Raw genomic sequence first — 25,724 nt, forward strand, 5'->3', positions numbered from 1 at the left:
GACGTGTTTCTGCCTGTCTACCTGGCTGGGGATGTGAGACAGACAAAAGAGCGAGGCCGTGGCTGCCTTGTTCAGAATGTGCCCAGCTCTGTAGGGACTCAACAAGAGTCAAATAGAGGAATGAGTGGCTGGATGAAATGTGCGGGTCAGAGTGAGCAGGGCAGGAAGACCCCCCGTGAGGGGCTCTAGAACAGCCCACCTGGATGGGGTTATAGGGGAGGATGCTGGTGGCAGGGGTGGCCCAGGGGGTGCTGACCAGCCGCTGTCCACAGGTGGATGTACTGGACTGACTGGGAGGAGGACCCCAAGGACAGTCGGCGAGGGCGGCTGGAGAGGGCCTGGATGGACGGCTCACACCGAGACATCTTTGTCACCTCCAAGACAGTGCTTTGGCCCAATGGGCTGAGCCTGGACATCCCAGCGGGGCGCCTCTACTGGGTGGATGCCTTCTATGACCGCATCGAGACCATCCTGCTTAATGGCACAGACCGGAAGGTGGGCAGGCGTGCTGGTGTTCCCGTGTGCATTGCTGGACCATGTTTGTGTGCAGATGAGGCTCTGTGTGTCTGAATGTGTGGGCATCTGTGTGCATCCAGGCCTTTGTGCTTCGTGTGTGTTTACCTGTGAGCCTGTGGGTGTGTCCCCCTGTGTGCCCGTCTTGCCTTGTTTGAGGATTGCTCCTATCAGAGCATCTCTGTTGACTGCATGTGGTCTGCAGGCGTCACCGCCCATGTGCACACCTGAGCATACACATGGTTGTGCACATGCACACAGCACACGCCGGCGTGTGCCTCCACCATGTGCTTCTGTATAGGTGCGAGGTGCCTAGAGATGGTACGTGTATGCACGCTTATCTTTTGGGTGGCTTCGTGCTTCATTCCTGAACCATGTGTGTGTCTAGGCCTTTATGGTGTGGCCTCTGACCATCTCTATAGTCGTCTTTCTTCCCCTGTTGCATCCCAGCCCTTGTACAGCAACACTAGACAGCTTTTAAGTCCAGTACACATCACAGGGGCTGCCCTCTGCGCTGCTGCTCATGCAGATCTTTCTGCCTCCACCCAGTTCCTCACCTGTCACACTGCTCAGGGGCCACTTCCTCTGGGATGTCGTCTCCAGACCCCTCTGCTTCCCTGGATGACTGTGTGTGCCTTTCCTGAGGCAGTGGGCATCTCCTGTGCAGGGACCATGTCTTCCATTTCTTAGTGCTACCTTAGTAGATCCTGGCAAATGTTTGTTGGATGAAGAAACAAATGGATGGATTCTGGCTGTTTGCTCCCTGCTCTGGGTGTGCGCATGCATGCACACATGCCTATGTTGGAGGGATATGAATGAACATGAATCAACCTAGGAGAGAAGTGTGGGCAAGCTCCCCATCAGCATCCTGTTGGGTTCAGGGTCTGGCACTTCACTATGTGCCAGGCTTTTACCCTCAGGGTTTCCCAGGATGATGGGGGAGAGAAGTCCTATAGCCGAGCCATGGATATGAGTGTACAAAAGAGTGACCCCCTGGGCTCCCCTGAGGCACCCCACTTGTCTCCCGGCTGCTTAGTAACCTCCCCTCCATTCCTAGATTGTGTACGAGGGTCCTGAGCTGAACCACGCCTTTGGCCTGTGTCACCATGGCAACTACCTCTTCTGGACTGAGTACCGGAGTGGTAGTGTCTACCGCTTGGAACGGGGCACAGGAGGTGCGCCCCCCATCGTGACCCTTCTGCGCAGCGAGCGACCCCCCATCTTTGAGATCCGCATGTATGATGCCCAGCAGCAGCAAGGTACCCTTGGGGCTGGGGCTGAAGTTGGGGTGGGACCTGGAAGGGGGGCTGAGGCTCCTGCAGAGGCTGAAGGCACTCCTCAGGGATCCTAGGCACTGACTTTTGAGGCTCTCAAAAAGGGAGGCTCTCACCCCAATTTGACCTTCTGTGTTTCCCATTTCCCCTTCCCACACCATGCCTGCATCTACTTTTCTTCAACTTCTGCATATTTCCTCTTTCTGTCTCCTCCTTTTAATGCATCTCCTCCCCTGGCCGCTCATCTGCCCTCTCTGGCCTTTCCTGACCCTGCTATAACCCATCCCCTGTCCTCCCCCTCTTTCCTCCTCCCACTTGTGGTCCCTGCTTCACAGTGGGTACCAACAAATGCCGGGTGAACAATGGCGGCTGCAGCAGCCTGTGCTTGGCCACCCCTGGAAGCCGCCAGTGTGCCTGCGCCGAGGACCAGGTGTTGGACAAAGACGGTGTCACTTGCTTGGGTACGAGGGGCCCAGCTGGGGTGGGAGGTGGGGGAGCAGACCCCAGCAGGAGGGAGCCACAGGGTCCCCATCGGAGATGAAGGAGGCAAAGAGAGCCCTGTGGGGACAATGGGAGGTGAGGGATGACAGACGGCTTGGAGGCTGGCAGGTGTTTAGGGATGACTGGGGGGGCGGGAGGTTTGGAAGGGCATGATGACTGGGGAAACTGAGTGACAAGCAGAACAGCTATGGAAAGAGAAAAATATTAACTTGTTATGTTTAATTAATTAATAAACATTACATTTATTTTCCCATTATTAAAGTAATGCAAAAATAGTTCAAAATATTGGAAATTACAGGAGAGGAAAAAAGGCCCATCTCACCAACAAGCATGACTATATTGTTAGCATTGTGGTAAACAAACACCATCCTTTTTTCCTTAGGTGGGTTTTTACACGGCTGGAATCATACTGTATATAAATGTTTTCTGCCCCTTTTGGCTCATATACACCACAGATTTTCTGCGTGTTGGTATTTCATTATTTTAAATAGCCCTTTTCTTTTTTTGGTTGTGCCCAAGGCATGCAAAATTTCCTAGACTAAGGATTGAACCTGAGCCATAGCAGTGACCCATGCCAAAGCAGTGCAATACCAAGTCCTTAACCATTAGGCCACCAGGGAACTCCAAGTAACCACATTTTTTAATAAAAATGGGTCATGCTCATTGTAAATATAAACAAACAGTGTAGAAAACTACAAAGGGATAAAAGAGAAAAATACAAAGGACAAAGGACAAATCACCCCATATTCCACAGGTACTATTGTTACCATTTTGGGGAACAGTCTCACAATTTCTCTGTATGTTTACTTGTATTAAGTGGAATCATGCTGCACATGCTGTTCTGTTCTGTGCTTTTGTCACTGGACAGTGTGTCATTACTACATAAGCAGTCTTTCTAATTGTGAAAAAAATATATTTCATTTGGTCAACATCCCATAATTTACTCAACCATTTCTCTACTGTTGCGTGTTTGTGTTATTTCCAGTTTTTTGTTATAATCACTGTCAGCATTTATTGAGCACAGACTATGTCCTAGGCATGGTTATACGCACTCCCCTTGCAGTAACTTATTTTCTCCTTAGAGTATTGAATCCTGTAGGGAAGGTATTTTTATTATCCCCAATTTAGAGATGAAGAAACTGGAACCTGAAGTTAAAGCAGAGGTTTGAACCCACAAAGTCAGACCCAGGGTCTGTTTCTTAATCACCTGCTGTGCTGTTTCCCATATTTTCATGCCTTCCTGTATTCTGGATGGTTTCCTTGGGATAGAATCCCAGAAGTGAAAATGGGTCAGTGGGCCATAGCATATAGCTAAGAGTGAGGGACTGAGGCCAGGTGCAGGGCAGGAGCGTTGGTGGAGAGGAGCTTATGGAGCTGTGGGCCCAGTGTAATGCAAAGGGTCATTGACACGGATGTGGAAATCACCAAGAATTGAAGAGGGAATGATTTTGGAGAAAGTGACAGTGAAACAGGAGCTGAAAACCTTTAAGGAAGATGAGGGAGTTCTCTTGCGGCTCAGCAGGTTAAGGATCCGGCATTGTCACAGCAGTGGCCCAGGTCACTGTTATGAGGCAAGTTCGATCCCTGTCCTGGGAACTTCCGCATGCCACCAGTGCAACCAAAAAAAAAAAAAAAAAAAAAAGAGAGAGAGAATGATGAGGAGTGGTCTGGGGCTGGTAGAAATAGAGGTTCACGTGGTCTAGTAATGTGAAAGTCACAGATTTTTCAGAGGACAGAGGGAGAATGATCTGGAAGCAGAGATGAGGAGCAAGGTGGACACATACAGTCTCCAGGTCCAGTGTTCCTTGGGACCCACAGGATTAGGGGGTGAGAGATGGGTCAGAAAGGTGGTGCTCAGAGCTGTGGTCCAAGGCCAGGGATTGACATGGGCATCTTGGGCTTCCGGAGCTCACCCTGTGCAAAGACAGACAAGGGATGCAGTGATTGTACTGCTGATAGCCGAAGGCAGATAGTCACGGTGAGATGTGGAGTCATGGTGAGATGTGGTGAGATGTGGAGTCACGGTGAGATGTGGTGAGATGTGGAGTCATGGTGAGATGTGGTGAGATGTGGAGTCATGGTGAGATGTGGTGAGATGTGGAGTCATGGTGAGATGTGGTGAGATGTGGAGTCATGGTGAGATGTGGTGAGATGTGGAGTCATGGTGAGATGTGGTGAGATGTGGAGTCATGGTGAGATGTGGTGAGATGTGGAGTCATGGTGAGATGTGGTGAGATGTGGAGTCATGGTGAGATGTGGTGAGATGTGGAGTCATGGTGAGATGTGGAGTTCGTGGAGCCTGCAGAGTTCTGGCACCTGTTTCCCTCCTGTTAGTAGAGTTGATGCATAAAAAGTCCAGGGACCAGGGCAAGACCCAGAGGCCCTGGAGACAACTTCCACGGGGCACTTCATGGAGATGGCAGGGAGGGGCAAGGGGCATTCTGCTTGGTGGGGACAAAAGGATAGTGGGGCTCTAGGCTCTCTTTATTCTCACACCACATCGAAGTCCTGGAAGCAGGAGAGCAAACATCATCCTTGTGGCTTGAGAGAGACTTGCAGTTTCCATCCAGATAATTTGTTCACGAAGAACAGTGCACTAGAAAAAATTATTTTATGTATATTATTTTAAAATCATGAAAAATAAAACTAAATAAAATCATAAACCAAGCAAACAAAGGACAGGGGGCTCCGCACCTGTCCATGACCTGCGTCTGACCTTCCCCTCACACCCCTGTGGTGCCCACAGCAAACCCATCCTACGTGCCCCCACCCCAGTGCCAGCCGGGCGAGTTCGCCTGCTCTAACAGCCGCTGCATCCAGGAGCGCTGGAAGTGCGACGGGGATAACGACTGCCTGGACAACAGCGATGAGGCCCCCGCTCTCTGCCGTGAGTCCCCACCACATGGGGTGGGACAGCTGGCCTGGGGGTAGCGGCCCGGGAGCTGGGGGCCCCTCCCTCCGGCTGACCATGACCTGTCCCTCCCAGATCAGCACACCTGCCCCTCTGACCGCTTCAAGTGTGAGAACAACCGTTGCATCCCCAACCGCTGGCTCTGTGATGGGGACAACGACTGTGGGAACAGTGAAGATGAGTCCAATGCCACGTGTTCAGGTGTGGAGGGTGTGGCCAGGGGACCCCCCAGTTACTGGGGCAGAGGAGACAGAGGGGCCCCAGGGAGAGAAGGGAGCTCGAGGTACCCAGGGCAGAGGGGAGGGGCCTGAGCAGATTGGACAGGAGGACAGGGGTGACTGGGAGGCCCATTGTCCACAGGGGACAGAGCACAGCCCAGGGTTGGGGATGACAAACGAACGAGTGGATCCTCTGCTTGGAGGACACCAGAAGCCCCTTGAGAGATGGGGTGAAGTGTCCCGTGTGAGACCGCTAAGAGAAATGGCTTTGAGACTCTTGGGAGGACTTCAGAAAGGCAGAGAATAATAGGGAAGAAAACAGTTTAAAGTGGGGACTAGACTGTGAACACTCACTCACATCCCTGTCCCCAGCTCGCACCTGCCCACCCAACCAGTTCTCCTGTGCCAGTGGTCGCTGCATCCCCATCTCCTGGACGTGCGATCTGGATGACGACTGTGGGGATCGCTCTGATGAGTCAGCCTCGTGTGGTGAGCGGGACAGCGGGAAGGCCAAGCTGGCCCGGGAAGGGAGGGCTCACGAGGACACGCCCGGAGTCAGGGATGCTGGAGAGACCCTGCAACTTAGTACCTGGGTGGCCTTGAGCCAGTCACTTCATCTCTGTGGGCCCCTGTGAGTTTCATCTGCAAAGTGGGGATAATAGTACCCACATCACACCACTGATGTGGGGGGGCGGTCAGTGAGATCATGAACAGAAAGCACTCAGCACGTTCGGTAACCAGTTGCTCGAAAAGGGTGTTTCGAGGGGTGGGGGTGATTCAGGTCAAGGCACCTCCACTTAGCCTTCCCTCCGCCATCTGGCTGGGCTGAGGGCTGCTGGTTTGGGGAGGAACCCTTTCCCACCTGCTCGGTGCTATGATGCTGTGTAATCTGGAGGACCCTGCTTGACTACCCTTTCTCCCTGACAGCTTATCCCACCTGCTTCCCCCTGACTCAGTTTACCTGCAACAATGGCAGATGTATCAACATCAACTGGAGATGTGACAATGGTAAGAGGCGATTTCCCTTTACCTGCCCCAATTCCTAGGAAAGCTAGAAGCTGCAGCCAGACTCTGGGGGGAGGGGGTGAAGGGGTTTTAGAATCAAGCCAGGGCCTCCCTCCAGTTCACTGAAGCCCCGCTGGGGTGGCTGGGAGAAATGAGGATGAGCCAGAAATGCCGTGGGGGAACCAGGATGGACCGAGGGGAGACCCCACCCATCTCCCGCAAGCGCCATTCCTCCCCAGGCAGGGCCTGAGCTACCCATCCTCTGGCAGGGGCTCAGGGGCCGCGGAGAGAGGAGCCAGAGGGGCCAGAGGGGCAGAGCCCGGAGCGCCCCTGCCCAGCTCCCTTCTCTCTGCACACCCCATCTCCTGGGGTCCTTGCTGCACCCTCTAGGCTCCGGCTCCAGGCTCCAGAGCCCCCCTGGAGGTCAGCCCCGGACCAGGTGATGCCAGCCCAGAACCACGAGGGCTGGTGGACCTTTGTGTGTGTGCCGTCTTGGGGCTCTGGTTGTGTCCAGTGTGGTGTTGTGACGTGTTGCAGCAGGGGGCTCGAGCCCTGGCTAACGTGTGTGAAGATGTATTGGGTCAGCGCCAGGTTGCCCCTCATCTTTGCCGTGTCTCGTGTGCCAATGGTTGCTCTGGCGGTTTCTGTGTTTCAGAGAAGGATTGTGGGGACGGCTCTGATGAAAAGACCTGTCCTGAGCCTGCCGGTCAGTGCATAGAAGCACATGCACCATCACCCCTAGAGCCCTGGCTGGCCTCGGGCCGCCTCCCAGGACCCCCAGGCAGCTCCCCTCCCCAAAGCTCCTAGGATGTGAGGGAAAAGCAAAAGAGAAAAGAGAGAGAGGAGATGACAGAGGGAGAAAGAGAACAACGGAAGGGAAAGCAGAGAGGGCAGAGGGCGCCTCTCCCAGGAGGGATGACAGAGAGGCGGGGACAGGAAGACCAGGACATGGGGGGAGGAGAGCCTTAGAGAAGCAAAGCCAGCTGGAAAAGGCAAGAACACAGCCCAAAGGGGACAGCCAGACCCGTCTTCTCCAAAAGGGTCCAGAACGTGTAAAGTCTGGTAGCCCCGACCCACCTGGCCTAGAAAGCAGGACTTTCACTCAGTCACCCTCCAAGACCTTCCAGAAGTGGTCCCTGGCCTTCCTGGTTGTAGGCAGTGCCCCACGTGAGCCAGGCACTGAGATGCTCAGAGTGGGGCCTGATTAAGCCATTCCCCGCCCCCCGCCTGCCCCCGCCAGCAGAAGGGCCTCACCTCCACTCCAGCCACCCCTGTTCCTCCAAAACCAGAGGAATCCCGCCTTTACCCCAAAGCAAGCAGACCCCTCTCCCCAGACCCTGCCAAAAGAGGAAAGGAATGAGTCCTGTCCCTGCCCTCCCCCCCCACTTCCGGGACTCAGGGAAGGGCCCTCCCGGTGCCGCCTGCCTCTCCCTGCCCACCCCCGCCCGTGGGCCATGGTGCATGCTGCAGTCTATGCAGTTTCTGTGTCTTTTCTGTTTGTTATTTTCTCAGTGGGGGGTTGGGGTGGGTCAAGAGTGGGAATGGGGTGGTGGGAGCGGGGGCCCCGTGCTGGGGTCACAGAGAAGGCTGCTTGCTGACTCCCTGCTCGCCTCTTCCCTCTTGCCTCCCCCTAGACAATGACTGTGGGGACAATAGCGACGAGGCTGGCTGCAGCCACTCTTGCTCTAGCACCCAGTTCAAGTGCAACAGCGGGCGCTGCATCCCCGAGCACTGGACCTGCGACGGGGACAACGACTGTGGGGACTACAGCGATGAAACACACGCCAACTGCACCAACCAGGGTGGGTGCCTGGGGACCAGCGGGGTGGGGGCCAGACCATCCACCATCCATCCATCCTCCCCGCTATGTGTTGCCGCCATCTGGGAACCAGAGATAACCCAGACGTGGCTCTTATCCTTCAGGAGTTTCCAGTCCTGTGGGAGAGGGAGGTTGTCGACATATCACTGTCACACACTGTTAAGATCTTGGGCTTCGCCATTGGGTGGCCTTGAGTTTGAGCTCCAGCTCTGCAACTTACTATCTGGGTGGCCTTGAGCAAGTTACTCAATCTCTGTGGGTCCCTGTGAGTTTCATCTGCAGGTGGAGATAATAACAGCAGCGGCAGCGTCACAGTGAGGTGATCATGTTGAGGTGGGGGCTCGGTGAGATGCACGGAAGGCACGCAGCCTGTGTTTCACAGCTGGTAGCTTGAAAAAGGGATGCTCAGAGGGGTTGGGGTGACTGAGCGCAGTGGAGGCCAAAGGACAGAGGGGCTGGCTCTGTGGCATTGCCAGTGCCCAGGGCTCTGGGACCTAGAGAGGGGCCCCCAGAGGCTGGGCTTACTGGGAAGCACAGACCCTCTCGAGAGATGCTGGTTTCTCAGCCCTGGCCGATGGTTACCATGGGAGAATGCAGACCGGGGACTGGCCAATCAGAAATGCAGATTTTTTTTTTTTTTTTTTTTTTTTTTTGTCTTTTTGCTATTTCTTTGGGCCGCTCACCACGGCATATGGAGGTTCCCAGGCTAGGGGTCCAATCAGAGCTGTAGCCACCAGCCTACGCCAGAGCCACAGCAACGCGGGATCCGAGCCGCATCTGCAACCTACACCACAGCTCACAGCAACGCCGGATCGTTAACCCACTGAGCAAGGGCAGGGACCGAACCCGAAACCTCATGTCATGGTTCCTAGTCGGATTCGTTAACCACTGCGCTACGACGGGAACTCCCAGAAATGCAGATTTTTATGTGAAATCTCCAGGGTTTTTTTGTTTTGTTTTGTTTTTGTTTTGCTCTTTAGGGCCACACCTGTGGCATATGGAGGTTCCCAGGCTAGGGGTTGAATAGGAGCTACAGCTGCCGGCCTACACCATAGCAACATCAGATCTGAGCCATGTCTGCCACCTATACCACAGCTCATGGCAACGCAGGATCCTTAACCCACTGAGCAAGGCCAGGGATCAAACCCACTACCTCATGGTTCCTAGTTGGATTTGTTTCCAATGGGCCATGACGGGAACTCTGAAATCTCCGTTTTAAAGCATTGGTATATTAGTTTCCTGGAAATGCTGTAACAAAGTACCACAAATGAAGTGGATTAAATAGCAGAAATGTTCACGGTTCTGGAGGCTAGAAGTCCAAGACCAAAATGTCGGCAGGGTTGGTTCCTTTTGAGGGTTATGAGGGAGAATCTAGTCCAGGCCTCTCCCCGAGCTTCTGGTGTCTGCTGGCAGTCTTTGGCATTCCTTGGCCTGTACCCGCTTCACCCCAATCTCTGTCTTCATCTTCACATGAAGACATTCTTGCTGGGTGCCTGTCTGTCACTGTGTCCACATTTCCTATTTATTTTATTTTATTGTCTTTTATTGTCCTTTTGTCTTTTCTAGGGCCGCACCCACGGCATATGGAGGTTCCCAGGCTAGGAGTCGAATCAGAGCTGCAGCCGCCAGCCTGTGCCACAGCCACAACGTCAGATCTGAGCCACATCTGCGACATACACCACAGCTCACGGCAACACCGGATCCTTAACCCACTGAGCAAGGCCAGGAATCGAATCCACAACCTCCACAACCTCATGGTTCCTAGTCCGATTTGTTAACCACTGAGCCACAATGGAAACTCCCAGATTTCCTCTTTATATAAGCACGCTCCTGTTGGATCAGGGCCCACCCTAATGACCTCATCTTAAATTGATCATCTGCAAAGAAAGACCTATTTCCAAATAAAGTGGTGGTCGCAGGTACCATGAGGTAGGACTTCAGCATCTTGGTGAGCACAAATCAACCCATAACAACTGGCAGATGATTTGAAAAGTATAAAAACAACACAGACCAAAATCTCTGTGCAGGCCTCATCTGGCCCCTGACCAAGCTTTTAGAATTAAGGTTCATGTAATGGGAACAGTACTCAAAGCATGGAGTACCCACTGTGGGCCCAGCACTGAGAGGGAGGGTGGGGAGGGTCACCCAAGGCCCAGGAAATAGGAACCGAGTCTCAGGGGCTGGGGGAGTGGGACAAGTGCTAGTGCCTTGGGATTCTGAGAAGGGGACTTCTGGAGGCTTGTGGTGGGAAGAGCTGTCTGCCCCTCATGGGCGCAGTGAACTTGAACACGTTCAAGTTGCTTCCTCCTCTGAGCCTGGGCTTCCTCCTCTGTGAAGCGAGAGGAGGTGCGTCCGGGCCCGGCACGTGGGAGCAGGGATGTTATGATGGGTGACAGTGGTTAACTATGCTTGGGAGCTGGAATGGTCTGGAACCATTCAGGAGGAGGTGGGATTTGAATCCCTGATGAGGGATTAGGCTGTGGTTTAATGGACAAGGGAGAGGATCTTCAGACGGGGGTGGGAGTGTGGCCTGAAGAACCCAGCAGTAAGACCTAGAGGGTGAAACCAAGCACTCCTGCTGGGGCCAGCAGGGCCGGGTGAGAACCTTCCAACTGAAGGGGAGAGCGGGAAGGAGGCAGGGCCTCCGGGTCAGGGGGTGGGGGGCAGATTGCAATAGCAACTGAAAGCAGGTTAGGCACTGGGACCCTTAGATCTCAAAGCTGGAAGGTGATAAGATGTAGGAAATGTTTTCAGAAGACAGTCTTGGAAGGAGATTAGATTGGAAAGAAGTTTAGGGGCCCTGAGGGAGGAGAATCAGCTTGGTGGCTGCTGCTGAATTCCAGGCACTAGACAAGAGCATGGACCATGTCAATGGCAGGGCTCGTGGGGGAGCAGGGCATGCAGGGGAGTGTGGGTATACAGGGGGGCTTGTGCACAGTCATCTGTGTCTCCCAGGTGCGGCTCCTGCTTCTTCCCCAGCCTCCTGAGTCAGATCTCAGCACAGCAGCCAGAGTGATGCTGCAGAATATAAGTCAAATCCCTCCCTGGCCCTGCCCTCAAGCCTGCCCTGGCTCCCTGTGTGCTTAGAATCGACGCCAAGCCCTGCTCCATGGCCTGCAGGGCTCCCACAACCTCTCTGACCTGCATTCCTGCCACTCATCTCCTCCTTCACTCTACTCCAGCTATGCAGCCCTAAATATGCCCTGGACATTTTTTTTGAACATGCCCTGCATGGTCCCATCTCTGAGACTTTGCACTAGCAGTTCCCTCTGCCAGGTAATCTCACAGCTCATGTCATTCAGGCCTCTGCTCAACATCGGCTTAGGGGCCTTCCCTGGCTGTCTTAGCTAAGTGGCATCCCATCTTCCCTGGCCTTGATCTGGCTTTGTCTGCATGTACTTGAGTGCTACCTGCAGTTCTATTCTGGATTTTTATGTCATGTCTTCATTGTTTCTCTTCCCCACTAGAACTTCAGCTCCATAAGGGTAAGGACTTTTTCTTGTTCATACTGGCACCCAGAGCAGTGCCTGGCACACAGTAGGTGCACAGTAAGTGTTTGTGGAGTGAATGGAACGGAGGCTAGGCCAAGGTGGGGACATTTGAACTTTGGTCTAGCAAACTGCTTCTCTAACGGAGCTCTTGTGTGTAAAATAATATTAGACAAGCTGATTTCCGGAATCCTGGGAGGTGTAATTGCCCTGATTCTGAGTTAGTGCTTTCGAGGAGGTCAGCAGGACTCAGAGAACTCTCCAGCCCTGGCTCAGCTCCTAGCCCCAGGCTAGGCTTAGCAGGAGGGGGCTAGGAAGGTAGAGATGAGAGTGGCTGACCTGGAGCCCTTAACGACCCCCCCCATGACCCCTACCTTTCCCCCCCCAGCCACAAGGCCTCCTGGCGGCTGCCACAATGATGAGTTCCAGTGCCGGCTGGATGGTCTGTGCATCCCCCTGCGGTGGCGCTGCGATGGGGACACTGATTGCATGGACTCCAGTGATGAGAAGAGCTGTGAGGGAGTGACCCACGTCTGTGACCCTAATGTCAAGTTTGGCTGCAAGGACTCCGGTAAAGAAAAGGAAAGGGAAACAACATGGACAGGAGGAGACTGTACTGAGAGCAGAGCCGGGGCGAGGGAGTCACTGTCCCGTGAGGGGTGGGGTGGGGACACTGAGGCAGAAGGCTGCACAGAAAAAGCCTGTGCCTGACGCCTGGGGGGAGAAGGTATTGAAGGGGCCAGGCCTGCAGGAAGGGCCCTGGGAGCCCAAACACTCATCAGCGTTGAGCTTTAGCACCTCCTGCAGATTCCTGCCTCCTTTGTTGTCCAAGTGAGTTTGATAGAAAAAGCCTCAAGGTTCCTAGCGGACCCTAAGGCATTGTAGTCGTGACCCCTATTAGAGAAGCCCCATGGGGCTGGGAAGGACACAGAGAGCCCCATGACCCGGGCCTGGCCCCTGATACCCTGCCCGTCCCCCAGCTCGGTGCATCAGCAAAGCATGGGTGTGTGACGGTGACAGCGACTGTGAGGATAACTCGGACGAGGAGAACTGTGAGTCTCTGGCCTGCCGGCCACCCTCGCACCCCTGCGCCAACAACACCTCAGTCTGCCTGCCCCCTGACAAGCTGTGTGACGGCAACGACGACTGTGGAGACGGCTCGGATGAGGGCGAGCTCTGCGGTGAGGCCCCCGCCAGGGAGCGGGCTGGGGGGCTGGATGAGGAGTCCGAGCCGGGCTAGGGCGGTAGAACAGGACATGCTCCGAGGGGAGAGACTAGGAAATAGGACAGGGCAGCTCTGGGTTGCGGGGAGGTCTGTGTGGTCAGTGCAGGCTCCTTATCCTTCGAGGGAGCAAGGAGGCGGGGGGAGGGGTGTGCATGCAAGATCAAAAGAATAGGGGTCAGGGAGGGCCACATGGTGTGACTTGGGGATGAGGAGCAGAGCAGAGCCACCTTATCTCCCCTGAGCCAGGCAGAGCGTCATTGGCTTCTTTGGAGGAGAGGAGTGGGAGATAAGGGCCTGCCCTGGGAAAGGCTGACGGGTCATCGGTCAGGGCTGGCAGGTCCCAGGGTGTGTCAGGGGCAGGACATTCCCTACTACACCCCAACCCACATCACCCACATCAGGAGAGACTGAGGGAAGAGGACCCTCCCAGAGAGAGACAAAAAGCTGGGGCTCAAGGGGCAGGAAGGGAGTTCCCATGTGGCTCAGTGGGTTACAAACCTGACTAGGATCCCTGAGGTTTCGGGTGCGATCCCTGGCCTCGCTCAGTGGGTTAAGGATCCGACATTGCCTTGAGCTGTGGTGTAAGTCACAGATGTGGCTTGGATCCCACATTGCTGTGGCTGTGATGTAGGCCAACAGCTGCAGCTCCAATTCAATCCCTAGCCTAGGAACTTCCATATGCTGCAGATGTGGCCCTAAAAAAGGAAAGGAAAGAAAGAAAACAAAAACAAAAACAAAAAATGAAGGGGCAGAGGGAGTTCCTGTTGTGACTCAGCAGGTTAGGAATCTGACTAGTATCCATGAGGATGCAGGTTAGATCCCTAGCCTCCTCGCTCAGTGGGTTACGGATCCTGTGTTGCCTTAAGCTGTGGTATGGGTCTCAGACATGGCTCAGATCCCATGTTGCTGCGGCTGTGGCATAGGCCAGAAGCTGCAGCTCCAATTCAACCCCTGGCCTGGAACTTCCATATGCTGCAGGTTCAGCCCTAAAAAGCAAAAAATAAAATAAAATAAAATAAAATAAAAATAAAGAAGAAGGGGCAGGGAAATAGAGGCCAGAGAGAGATTGGGCCGTGATGTGGGTGTGCTCCTCGGGGGAAGGAGAGGGTTGATCCCACGTGGTGCGTGCTGGGATCCCAACTCTGGTCCCGAGGGAACCTGGGAAGCAGTAGGGCAGAGGAATGGAAAGAAGGATGCCACAGGCAGGGTGCCAGGGTTCTGTCTCTGCTGCTGGGGACTGGGGCCCAGCCAGGCCGTGTGGTCTGCCTCCTTCCGGATCCTGACCCCGAAACTGTCCACTGCTCTCCACCCCCCAGACCAGTGCTCCCTGAATAACGGTGGCTGCAGCCACAACTGCTCGGTGGCACCTGGCGAAGGCATTGTGTGCTCGTGCCCTCTGGGCATGGAGCTGGGGCCTGACAACCATACCTGCCAGATCCAGAGCTACTGTGCCAAGCACCTCAAGTGCAGCCAGAAGTGCGACCAGAACAAGTTTAGCGTGAAGTGCTCCTGCTACGAGGGCTGGGTGCTGGAGCCTGATGGCGAGAGCTGCCGCAGCCTGGGTGAGATGCGGGTCAGGGGTGGCCGGGCAGCCAGGCAGGCTGGGGCAGGCCCCTGAGCAGCAGCGAGCTGGGCTTGGGTGGCCAAATGCCAGAGGCTGAGATTTCCATCCAGGCCCAGTGCCAGGGCCCACAGAGACCCTGCCTGCCCCCGGGCAGGGCGGCTCCAATGCAACGGGCCCCTTGTGACTCCTGTCACACCCCTCCCCAGACCCCTTCAAGCCGTTTATCATCTTCTCCAACCGCCATGAGATCCGTCGCATTGACCTTCACAAAGGGGACTACAGCGTCCTGGTGCCGGGGCTGCGCAACACCATCGCCCTGGACTTCCACCTCAGCCAGAGCGCCCTCTACTGGACCGACGTGGTGGAGGACAAGATCTACCGCGGGAAGCTGCTGGACAACGGAGGTGACTGCCCCCTGCCTGGGACTGACGCCAGGCGCAGCGCACCCAGACGGGGCCCTTGGGCGCTCCGAACCAGGGGACCAGATGCAGGCTGCCCAGAGCAGAGGCCCTTAGCTCCCCTATCCCCCACACTCTCGTTAATTGGGTTAGATTTTGCTGTGGGTCTCGGTGCCTGACGCCCCATAATTATCGTCAGCAGAGCTGCCAGCCTGATAATTAACAAAATGATCAGCCTTTCTTTGGAACGGCCAGAATTGCAGGCTTGCAAGAAAAAAGCCATTTAGGGGTGGGGTACCTGAATCCTGCCTTCTGTCCCAAGGCTGCCTCACCCATCACAGACTTCCTTGGATTAATAATAACACACGCTCCTGAGTGTGCACCTGCCACACACACTGGACCTGGGAGATGGCAGGGAGCTAGGCCAAATATCTGCCCTCATGGAGCTTACACACCAGTGGGAACTTCAGATATAAATACAGGACAGACTGTGATGAGGGGAGTGCCGTGGATAAAGAGAAAGGGGTCAGGAGTTCCTGTTGTGGCAGCGGAAACGAATCCGACTAGGAACCGTAAGGTTTCAGGTTCGATCCCTGGCCTCACTCAGTAGGTTAAGGATCTGGCATTGCTGTGAGCTGTGGTGTGGGTCGCAGACGCGGCTTGGATGCTGTATTGCTGTTGCTGTGGTGTAGGCCAGCAGCTGTAGCTCCGATTCAACACCTAGCCTGGGAACTTCCATGTGTTGCGGGTACAGCCCTAAAAAGCAAAAAAAAAAAAAAAAAAAAGAGAGAGAGAGAGAGAAAGGGGTCAGTCAGGAGAATGAGGGTAACATTTAATTTGAATGGTCAAGGAAGGCTCCCTGAGAAGCCAACATCTGAGCAAAGACTTGAAAAAAGCACATTTGACTAAAGGAGTTGGTATTTGTAGTAGAGAAAATCTGAAACTATCTCAAATGTCTATTAACAGGGAAGGCCAAGTAGACTGATAATATTCACACCACCTAACAGTTTCTAAAGTAATTTTATACGTATGCATATATATAGAGAGAGTGAGGGAGTGTTACAGTAGAAAAGGCTCTGGGACTGTCTGTGGAATGACTGTCTATCTGCCTCATATTGAGTCTAGGTCTGCCTCCCAAGACTCTCACCCTCTGCTATGACCTACTCCCGGGGGTTACTCTCAGAGAGTTGCAGGCAAAAACCCCTTCCTCTGGGGTTCTGGAAGCCAGGCTTCAGCTTGATCTCCTGGGGCAGGGGGCCTGGGTAAGGAGAGTGGGGGTTCTCTGGACACACCAGAGATATTGGTAGAGGGTTGAGGGTGAGTTATCCAGGGTTCCTAGAATAGCGTGAGGACACCCCACCCCAGGTGATTCTAATCTCCTGTGACCTCTCGTCTCCAGCCCTGACCAGTTTTGAGGTGGTGATTCAGTACGGCCTGGCCACACCCGAGGGCCTGGCTGTAGACTGGATTGCAGGCAACATCTACTGGGTGGAGAGTAACCTGGACCAGATCGAGGTAGCCAAGCTGGATGGGACCCTTAGGACCACCCTGCTGGCCGGTGACATTGAGCACCCAAGGGCAATCGCACTGGATCCCCGGGATGGGTGAGGACCCCACCCAGCCCTCTTCTGGCCCCACCAGCCCCCTGAAGCCTCGTTCACCCAGCCCAGGCATACCTTTCTCCTCCATGCTCTCTGCACCCTTCACCAAGGATCCTACCGCAACCTCTCCCCCAGACCCCCAATTTGGCCCTCCTGACCCCCTCCCTACTCCCCAGGATCCTGTTTTGGACGGACTGGGATGCCAGCCTGCCCCGCATCGAGGCGGCCTCCATGAGTGGGGCCGGGCGCCGCACCATCCACCGGGAGACGGGCTCCGGGGGCTGGCCCAACGGGCTCACCGTGGACTACCTGGAGAAGCGCATCCTCTGGATCGACGCCAGGTCAGTGCCTTGCATCCCACCTGGGAGGCCACCACCCTCCTCTCCCCCTCAGGGATGGAAGGCAAGGGTCCCAGGACTTGGCAGCCATGAGGGGGAGTGGAGCCAGAACCATGGGCCAAGGAGTGCCGGCCGAGGGCTGGAGCACAGTGCCGTCCTTGCTCACACATCTGGGGGCCCAGGGGAAGGGGAGGCTTTTTCTAGCTGATCTCCTCAAAGCAGTGCCTTTTTCTAACTTTTACCGCAGCCCTGGGTGCTGACAGGGTCCCTGGGGAGACACGAGCTGGAAGACTCTGGGAATTGGGGGCAGAGTTGGGATCCCGCATGGTTCTTGCACTGCGGGCACCACGCCGTGGGCTGGGGGGTGGGGGGCATGGAGGGTGGGAGCCCCAGGGCACACGCCCCAAGGGCTGAGACGCCCGTCAGCTCCTCACTCTGCCCCGACTCCGCTCTCAGGTCAGACGCCATTTACTCAGCCCGTTACGACGGCTCCGGTCACATGGAGGTGCTTCGGGGACACGAGTTCCTGTCACACCCGTTTGCAGTGACACTGTATGGCGGCGAGGTGTACTGGACGGACTGGCGGACAAACACGCTGGCCAAGGCCAACAAGTGGACCGGCCACAATGTCACCGTGGTACAGAGGACCAACACCCAGCCCTTTGACCTGCAGGTGTACCACCCCTCTCGCCAGCCCATGGGTAAGGGGCCAGGACTCAGCCCACAGCCTCTGTAGAAGCCCCCGAGGGGGCAGGGGTCTGTGCTGGGACGGCAGGTGGCCAGCCTGCTGACAGAGGCGGGTCTGGCAGCAGACATAGCAGGCGGCGCTGGAACGGGGTTGGGGGGGTGGCGAGGGGGTGGGCTGGGTGAGCAAGGCCAGGTAGGGCGGGTCACCAATGGTCTTGCTTTTCCTCTCTCCCCGCCCAGCTCCCAATCCCTGTGAGGCCAATGGAGGCCGGGGCCCCTGCTCCCACCTGTGTCTCATCAACTATAACCGGACCGTCTCCTGCGCCTGCCCGCACCTCATGAAGCTCCACAAGGACAACACCACCTGCTATGGTAGGAGGCCCCGCCCAGCGCCAGGGGGAAACCGAGGCTGAAGGGGACCCAGTCAGGTACCCAAGCTCTGGGTTGTAAGTGAAGGTAGACAGTCCCAGGTGTTCCCGTCGTGGCTCAGTGTGTCGAGAACCTGACTAGTATCCGTGAGGTTGCAGGTTCGATCCCTGGCCTCGCTCAGTGGGTTAAGGATCTGGTGTTGCCGGGAGCTGTGGTGGAGGTCGCAGACGCAGCTCGGATCCCGCGTGGTTGTGGCTGTGGCGTAGGCCAGCAGCTGTAGCTCTAATTGGACTCCTAGCCTGGGAACTTCCATATGCCACAGGTGTGGCCCTAAAAAGAAAAAAAAAAAAAGGTAGACTGTCCCCCACGGGAGGGGCCTAACAGGAGAGGTTCCAGCAGGAAAGTGCCAGAAGCACACGGAAGGAACCAGGGGAATCTGGGTAGGGGGGACACATGGAGGCAGGGGGCTGCCCTCAATGACCTGCCCCGTGCCCGCAGAGTTTAAGAAGTTCCTGCTGTACGCACGTCAGATGGAGATCCGGGGTGTGGACCTGGACGCCCCCTACTACAACTACATCATCTCCTTCACGGTGCCCGATATTGACAACGTCACCGTGCTGGACTACGACGCCCGCGAGCAGCGCGTTTACTGGTCCGACGTGCGGACACAGGCCATCAAGCGGGCCTTCATCAACGGCACGGGCGTGGAGACAGTCGTCTCTGCAGGTTCTGTCCTGGCCCTGGCCCTCCCCCTCCACTGGGCGTGGGTACCGCCCACTCAGCCCTGGTTGCAGCCCACATGCCCTGGTCCCCTCGGTCCTGCTCTCCCTTCTCCAAATCCTTTTCCTGGTGTCCTGTCCCCTGTTCCCCCAGAAATCCAGCCAGCCCCCTCCCCTCAAGCCCCCTGATCTATGTCCTGCAAACACCCAACCGCAACTCCCCACCGTGTCCCCCAGACTTGCCAAATGCCCACGGGCTGGCTGTCGATTGGGTGTCCCGAAACCTGTACTGGACGAGCTACGACACCAACAAGAAGCAGATCAACGTGGCCCGGCTGGATGGCTCTTTCAAGAACGCTGTGGTGCAGGGCCTGGAGCAGCCCCACGGCCTGGTGGTCCACCCCCTGCGCGGGTCCGTCCAGGGCTCTGGGTGGGGAGCATGGGGCATGGGGCGGGGGAAGAAGAGGACTTCCTGACACCCACCCACCGCCCCATAGGAAGCTCTACTGGACAGACGGTGACAACATCAGCATGGCCAACATGGACGGCAGCAACCGCACCCTGCTCTTCAGTGGCCAGAGGGGCCCCGTGGGTACGAACTTGCCCTGCTGCCCTGCCTCCCTTCCTTCCCTAATTCCTCCACCGGGAGATGCTCTCAGGGTTCCCACAGTTGCCCCGCTGTCTCCCCAAACTTCCAGCTTCGTACATGTTCTCCCCACCCTCCTCCCAGGCTACACAGCCCTCACACACACTCTGTGTCCATCCCCGGAGATGAGAGGCCCAGCTGGGTCAGGTCCCTGGCCCCCAGCCCCGGGGCCAGGCTCTCTGGCCATGACACTACCCTCTTCCAGGCCTGGCTATCGACTTCCCGGAAAGCAAACTCTACTGGATCAGCTCCAAGAATCACACCATCAACCGCTGCAACCTGGACGGGAGTGGGCTGGAGGTCATCGATGCCATGTGGAGCCAGCTGGGCAAGGCCACCGCCCTGGCCATCATGGGTGAGGGCCACCGGATGGGAACAGGGGTGGGAGCGGAGCGGGCAGGGGCCCAACTGGCAGGGGAGACAGGGCTGGCCTAGGGAGGGGCCTCGCCCAGGCTCTCATCCCCTCCTTCCAACCCAGGGGACAAGCTGTGGTGGGCAGATCAGGTGTCGGAGAAGATGGGCACCTGCAACAAGGCTGACGGCTCAGGGTCCGTGGTCCTGAGGAACAGCACCACCCTGGTCATGCACATGAAGGTCTATGATGAGAGCATCCAGCTGGGTGAGCAGGGCTGAGGGCCAGGGACGGTGGGCCAGGGTGACAGGGGTCGGGGCTGTGGCCAGGAGGGGCTGCAGGAGCCATGGGCAATTGAGCGGGAGTGGACACAGGTGAGGCTCTGCCCACCACCCTGCAAGACAGAAGACCTGAGAGCTGGGTTGGGTGGTCCAGGTGAAGGGGTGACCATCCTGTCCCCAGGCAGCACAAGCCTGACCCCGAGGCCCTGAGGAGGACCACTAACCCTTCCCCTCGGCCTTCCCCCACCCCCGCCCCCAGACCACGAGGGCACCAACCCCTGCAGTGTCAATAACGGCGACTGCTCCCAGCTCTGCCTGCCCACGTCGGAGACCACCCGCTCCTGCATGTGCACCGCCGGCTACAGCCTCCGGAGTGGCCAGCAGGCCTGCGAGGGTCAGTGCCCCTGCCTCTCCTCCCCGCCTTGGCCCCAGCCCCCAACCCCAACCCATGCTTCTCTACGGCCCACTTTCCTCCTCTCACCTTGGGGGCGGGACTGCACTCCTGGTGTGTTAAATGCCTCCAGTTAGATGCGTAACAGTGCCTGCCGCTGGTTGCTGTGGGGAAGCCAGGGGCAGAAGTCCCTGTCCCTGTATCTGCAGCCTTAACCAGAGGGGAGGAGGGCCAACATGAAGCGGCTCTGACTTCAGTAACATTTTGGAGAAAGAGACATCGGAGCTGGGTTTTCTACGGCATGTAGGGTGTGAGTGTGGTTCAAAGGAGTTAAGGGGCAGATGATCTGCAAGGCGAGGGGTCCAGAGCCCCAGGAGGGGGCCAACCAGGTGGTGGGCAGGGCGTGGGAGTCAGGGGTGAAGGTGTGGGGTGGGCGGGGCTCCCCCAGTTCTCAGCCCGGAGAGTCTGGAAAGTGGTGTTTGGGGCAGATTAACCTGGCGGCAGAGAGCCGGCTGGCGAGGAAGAAGAGAAACCAAGGCAGTTAGACCAGTCAGGAGACTATTAGCGTAATCCCAGTGTTAGGAGATGGGGCCGAGGCTGGGGCTTAGCAGCTGGATTGGAGAGAAGGGATGAAACTCAGAGACATTTCACAAGAACTTGCTGACTGATTTACAAGCTTGCCCCAGGACAGCATTTCCCAAAGTGCACTCCTGGGAACCTCCCTCTTTGATGTGGTAGATGTTACAGAAAGAAACGCTGGGTTGAGCAAAGTTTAAGTGGTTTTTTGCGGCAGAACTTCTCAGAGCCTTGAATATGCTCATCTGCCCTGGAATTTTTCAAGGGAAGACTTCAGAGTTTGGGGTCTGCCCAGACCCACTCAACCAAGAATCCCTTTTATCAGGGAACCTGAGCAACCAGGAGCTATTTAGGGATTCATTTGGGGGCATGCTATATGAAAGCATAGAGGCAAGGGAGGATTCTGGGGTGCGTGGATAGTGATGCTGCCTAAGAAATGGGACACCTGGGTAGGAGGTTGGCTCAGGAGAGGGATGTTGGAGACAGGGTATGGCACAGACCAGACGGACAAGAACCAAGAGGAAACTAAGGTGGAAATCTAGATTTGGGAGTCATCTAGTCCTATTGTTTGGTCTGAACCTCCCCCAGATTCTTCTTTTGGGGGGTACAGTGTTGTGTGGAGTGAGGCCAAACTGGACAGCAGAATGGAGAGAAAGCCAGGTCTCTGCTGCCCTCTTGTGGCCATTAGAGGTCTCTCAAGTGGTTTCCCAGAGCTGTGGTCTCCTTTCCTCTCTTCCAGACTGGTGAGCTTGCCCAGGCTCCAGCCCCTAGGTCCCACACTAGGGTGTGTACATGTGTTGGGGGGGAGGTTATTCTGTCTGGGGGAAGATACCAAAAGGAAAGCAGAGGAGTTCCCACTGTGGCTTAAGAGCCCAACATAATGTCTGTGAGGACATGGGTTCAATCCCTGGCCCAGCTCAGTGGGCTAAGGATACAGTGTTGCCGCAAGTTGCAGCATAGGTTGCAGATGCAGCTCAGATCTGGTGTGGCTGTGACTGTGGCTGTGACGTAGGCGGGCAGCTGCAGCTCTGATTCTACCCCTAGCCTGGGAACTTCCATATGCCAAAGGTATGGCCGTAAAAAGAAAAGAAAAGGAAAAAAAAAAAAAAAAAGAGAGAGAAGCAGAGGAAAATGGGTTTGAAGGTAACAGAAGCCAAGCTTAAGGGGTGTCATTGAGGCCCATGCTGGAAGTGTCTTTGTGTTTCAGGTGTGGGCTCCTTTCTCCTGTACTCTGTGCACGAGGGAATCCGGGGGATACCCCTGGATCCCAATGACAAGTCTGATGCCCTGGTCCCAGTGTCGGGGACCTCCCTGGCTGTCGGCATTGACTTCCATGCTGGTGAGCTCTTTGGTAGCAGGAGGGAGTGGGACGTGACCTGGGGGTGGGGGTGCTCTGGGGGTCCAGTTAGAGGCTGCTTGACCACAGCTGGAGGGGCTGGCACTTAGCTCCTCCCCACTCCCCTTCCAAGCCCCTGGTCCCCCCAGCTCTCAGTCACCTCTATCCTGACCACCTCGGGATTTTGACCCCCCACCTTGCCCCCTGCCTTGTTGAGCGTCCTTATGTTGGCTGCTCCACCTCCAGAAAATGACACCATTTACTGGGTGGACATGGGCCTAAGCACCATCAGCCGGGCTAAGCGAGACCAGACATGGCGTGAGGACGTGGTGACCAATGGCATTGGCCGAGTGGAGGGCATCGCAGTGGACTGGATCGCAGGTGAGCCGTGGGGAGGGGGTCAGGGCTGAGGTGAGGCAGAAGATGGGGACGCAGGGTCTCAGAAGGAGGGGTCTGAGAAGGGGCAGGAACAGATCGGCGAGAAGCAGGGGTATTGGGGAGCCGGAGGGAACCAGGTACACACGTTCCTCCCTACCTGAACCCTGAGCCCCGCCTATTCCCTCCTCAGGCAACATCTACTGGACGGACCAGGGCTTTGACGTCATCGAGGTTGCCCGGCTCAATGGCTCTTTCCGCTATGTGGTCATCTCCCAGGGTCTGGATAAGCCCCGGGCTATCACCGTCCACCCGGAGAAGGGGTGAGGAACTGGGCAGGCTGGCCAGTCCCCACTCCTGGCTCTGGTCTGGCCCTGTGGCTCTGGCCACAGGTCCTCTCTCCTCCATGTTCTAGAGACTGACCCCCCTCTTCCACCTGCACCCGCAGGTACTTGTTCTGGACTGAGTGGGGCCAGTATCCGCGTATAGAGAGGTCTCGGCTTGATGGCACCGAGCGAGTTGTGCTGGTTAACGTCAGCATCAGCTGGCCCAACGGCATCTCGGTGGACTATGAGGTTTGAACTCGGGCTTGGCCCTGGGGCTGAGGGGGTGGACCCGTGCTCTGGGGGGCAACTCCCCTTACCCTGTGCCCTGCTCCCTATGCTGAGCCCCTGATGGTGGGAAGATATGGAACCAAGCAGTCATGCCCAGTCACCAACCCAGAGTAGGATTCCACCACCCAGAGATGGAGTGGTGGGGGGCGGTCACTCAGAAGTGGAGGGAGGAATTCCTGTCGTGGCTCCGCGGGAACAAATCTGATTAGCATCCATGACGACACTGGTTCGCCTGGCCTCGCTCAGTGGGTTAAGGATCCGGCGTTGCCGTGAGCTGTGGTGTAGGTCGCAGACACGGCTTGGATCCTGCGCTGCTGCGCCTGAGGTATAGGCCAGCAGCTACAGCTCTGACTTGACCCCTAGCCTGGGAACCTCCATATGCAGCAGGTATGGCTGCAAACTCCCCCACCCCCAAAAAAAGTGAAGTGGAGGGAAGCCTAGAGGTCAGCAGATCAGGTCAGAGGGCGGGAGGATATGGAGGAAGGAGGGGAAACAGCAAGAGGCAGGAGTGAGCGGGACACGCCTGCTGTCCAAACTTGGGGGCCAGCGGTGAGACGGGTACCTCTGGCCCGCAGGATGGGAAGCTGTACTGGTGCGACGCCCGAACAGACAAGATTGAGCGGATTGACCTGGAGACGGGAGAGGACCGCGAGGTGGTTCTGTCCAGCAACAACATGGACATGTTCTCGGTGTCTGTGTTTGAAGAGTTCATCTACTGGAGTGACAGGTGGGCCTGGTCCTGGCCTTCTCCTGGGCTGTCTGTCCCCGTCCCCGCCTTCCGGCTGACGCCAGGCCCTTCTCTTCCCCCAGGACGCACGCCAATGGCTCCATCAAGCGTGGGAGCAAGGACAATGCCACCGACTCCGTGCCCCTGCGGACTGGCATCGGCGTCCAACTCAAAGACATCAAAGTCTTCAACCGGGACCGGCAGAAAGGTGAGGCCGGGGCGCTGGGCAGGGCTGGAGAGGCCAGAGGGCCCCCGTGGGAGCCCAGAGTGAGGGGACAGGGCGAGAAGTTAGACCCCGGGGCACCATCCTGGGTCCCAGAAGCCCAAGGGTGGCAAGGAGGGGCTGAGGAGTTGAGCGCAGGGGCCTGGAGGGTTGTCTGAACTGGGGGTACCAAGACGGGGCAGGGCACCAAGCAGTTTCCACCTCAGCGGAGGTGACAGAGACACCAAGGTGGGCCTGCCCTCCTTAACCTCCACCTTCCCCGTGCCCCCTGCAGGCACCAACGTGTGTGCAGTGGCCAATGGCGGGTGCCAGCAGCTGTGCCTGTACCGGGGCGGCGGGCAGCGGGCCTGCGCCTGCGCCCACGGGATGCTGGCTGAAGACGGGGCCACGTGCCGCGAGTATGCGGGCTACCTGCTCTACTCGGAGCGCACCATCCTCAAGAGCATCCACCTGTCGGACGAGCGCAACCTCAACGCTCCGGTGCAGCCCTTCGAGGACCCCGAGCACATGAAGAACGTCATCGCTCTGGCCTTCGACTACCGAGCAGGCACCTCCCCGGGCACCCCCAACCGCATCTTCTTCAGCGACATCCACTTTGGGAACATCCAGCAGATCAATGACGATGGCTCGAGCAGGACCACCATTGTGGAGAGTGAGCCCAGACTCCGACTCCTCCGAGGAAGCGGGGGTCGGGGTGGGGATGGTCACATTCAGGGTGGAGGAGCCTCAGACACCCGCCACCCACCCCTGCCCCAGATCTGAATCCCGCCTGCCTCGGTGTCCCTGACAGATGGCTGGTGACTCACACTGCAGCCATTGTAGTTGCTTGAAAGTTTCTCCTCCTTTGGAGCCAGAGGTATCCCCTCTACTCTTAGTTCTGCTCCCAGGCTGCACAAAATGAGCCGAAGCTCTCTGCGTGTCTGGTGCTCACAGAACAGGCTGCAGAGATGGGGCAGGTTCAAGCCCAGGATTTCGGTCACTTGGGCACGTTTTCTCTGCTCTCTAAGCCTCAGATTCCTTATCTGCATAAAGGGACAGGATCACCTGAGATGGTGGTGGGAAAATTTAGTTCAGCCCAGGACACATCACTCACTGTCCATGAAGGGTGGTGGGTGTTTGAGCTGTCATCCTGGGACAGTTGTTTGGCTCTTGGAAAACGGCTGTTTTGTTGCAGTAGTTTGCTCTTCTCAGGGCTGGATGCCCTGGGTCCTTTGGTTCATTTGTTTATGCGTTCATCACTCCTGTCCTTAAAGACCTGCCAGGCATGGAACTAGGTGCTGGGCATACAGTGCTTCTAAAACCAGACCTGTCCTTTCCACCTCCTTGGCCATTTTCTGCTCCACGGAATCCAGTCCACATGTCTGTCTAAAAATGCAGAGTCCAGAGCTACACTTGACACCCTGTAATTGTAGCCTGATCAGGAGAGGCTGCCAGAAAGGTCTCTTCCTTCGGGCTATTGTTCAGGCCACAATACTTCTGTTAACGCAGGCTTCTGGCAACCACATCGCCAGACAGCTTGAAGCCACTGAAACACCTGAGTCTGTTCTATTAAACTAAGTTCTGCTGCGTCTCT

The 25,724-nt window shown here is 56.5% G+C and overlaps 1 protein-coding gene across 1 annotated transcript in view; it reads left to right on the forward strand.

The window, feature by feature from the left end:
• The window catches only part of LRP1 (LDL receptor related protein 1), an 82,784-nt gene that overhangs the window by 32,050 nt on the left and 25,010 nt on the right, over window positions 1–25,724 (forward strand). The window contains exons 13-41 of the mRNA XM_084956113.1: window positions 273–495; window positions 1,571–1,772; window positions 2,123–2,248; window positions 5,035–5,175; window positions 5,275–5,400; window positions 5,790–5,906; window positions 6,345–6,425; window positions 8,057–8,224; window positions 12,118–12,300; window positions 12,710–12,910; window positions 14,271–14,516; window positions 14,725–14,922; window positions 16,316–16,520; window positions 16,694–16,858; window positions 17,312–17,556; window positions 17,783–17,914; window positions 18,410–18,637; window positions 18,868–19,042; window positions 19,128–19,222; window positions 19,482–19,631; window positions 19,755–19,895; window positions 20,169–20,303; window positions 22,084–22,215; window positions 22,459–22,593; window positions 22,781–22,910; window positions 23,036–23,162; window positions 23,777–23,928; window positions 24,012–24,136; window positions 24,426–24,803. Coding sequence (XP_084812239.1) covers window positions 273–495; window positions 1,571–1,772; window positions 2,123–2,248; window positions 5,035–5,175; window positions 5,275–5,400; window positions 5,790–5,906; window positions 6,345–6,425; window positions 8,057–8,224; window positions 12,118–12,300; window positions 12,710–12,910; window positions 14,271–14,516; window positions 14,725–14,922; window positions 16,316–16,520; window positions 16,694–16,858; window positions 17,312–17,556; window positions 17,783–17,914; window positions 18,410–18,637; window positions 18,868–19,042; window positions 19,128–19,222; window positions 19,482–19,631; window positions 19,755–19,895; window positions 20,169–20,303; window positions 22,084–22,215; window positions 22,459–22,593; window positions 22,781–22,910; window positions 23,036–23,162; window positions 23,777–23,928; window positions 24,012–24,136; window positions 24,426–24,803 — 4,862 coding nt within the window. The remainder of the gene's footprint in view (window positions 1–272; window positions 496–1,570; window positions 1,773–2,122; window positions 2,249–5,034; window positions 5,176–5,274; window positions 5,401–5,789; window positions 5,907–6,344; window positions 6,426–8,056; window positions 8,225–12,117; window positions 12,301–12,709; window positions 12,911–14,270; window positions 14,517–14,724; window positions 14,923–16,315; window positions 16,521–16,693; window positions 16,859–17,311; window positions 17,557–17,782; window positions 17,915–18,409; window positions 18,638–18,867; window positions 19,043–19,127; window positions 19,223–19,481; window positions 19,632–19,754; window positions 19,896–20,168; window positions 20,304–22,083; window positions 22,216–22,458; window positions 22,594–22,780; window positions 22,911–23,035; window positions 23,163–23,776; window positions 23,929–24,011; window positions 24,137–24,425; window positions 24,804–25,724) is intronic.

The sequence above is a fragment of the Sus scrofa genome, chromosome 5, assembly GCF_054392235.1.
Source record: "Sus scrofa isolate SSC_HxYL_T2T_F1_AM1 chromosome 5, Sscrofa_HxYL_maternal_Yorkshire_Landrace_v2.0, whole genome shotgun sequence".
Classification (NCBI taxonomy): domain Eukaryota; kingdom Metazoa; phylum Chordata; class Mammalia; order Artiodactyla; family Suidae; genus Sus; species Sus scrofa.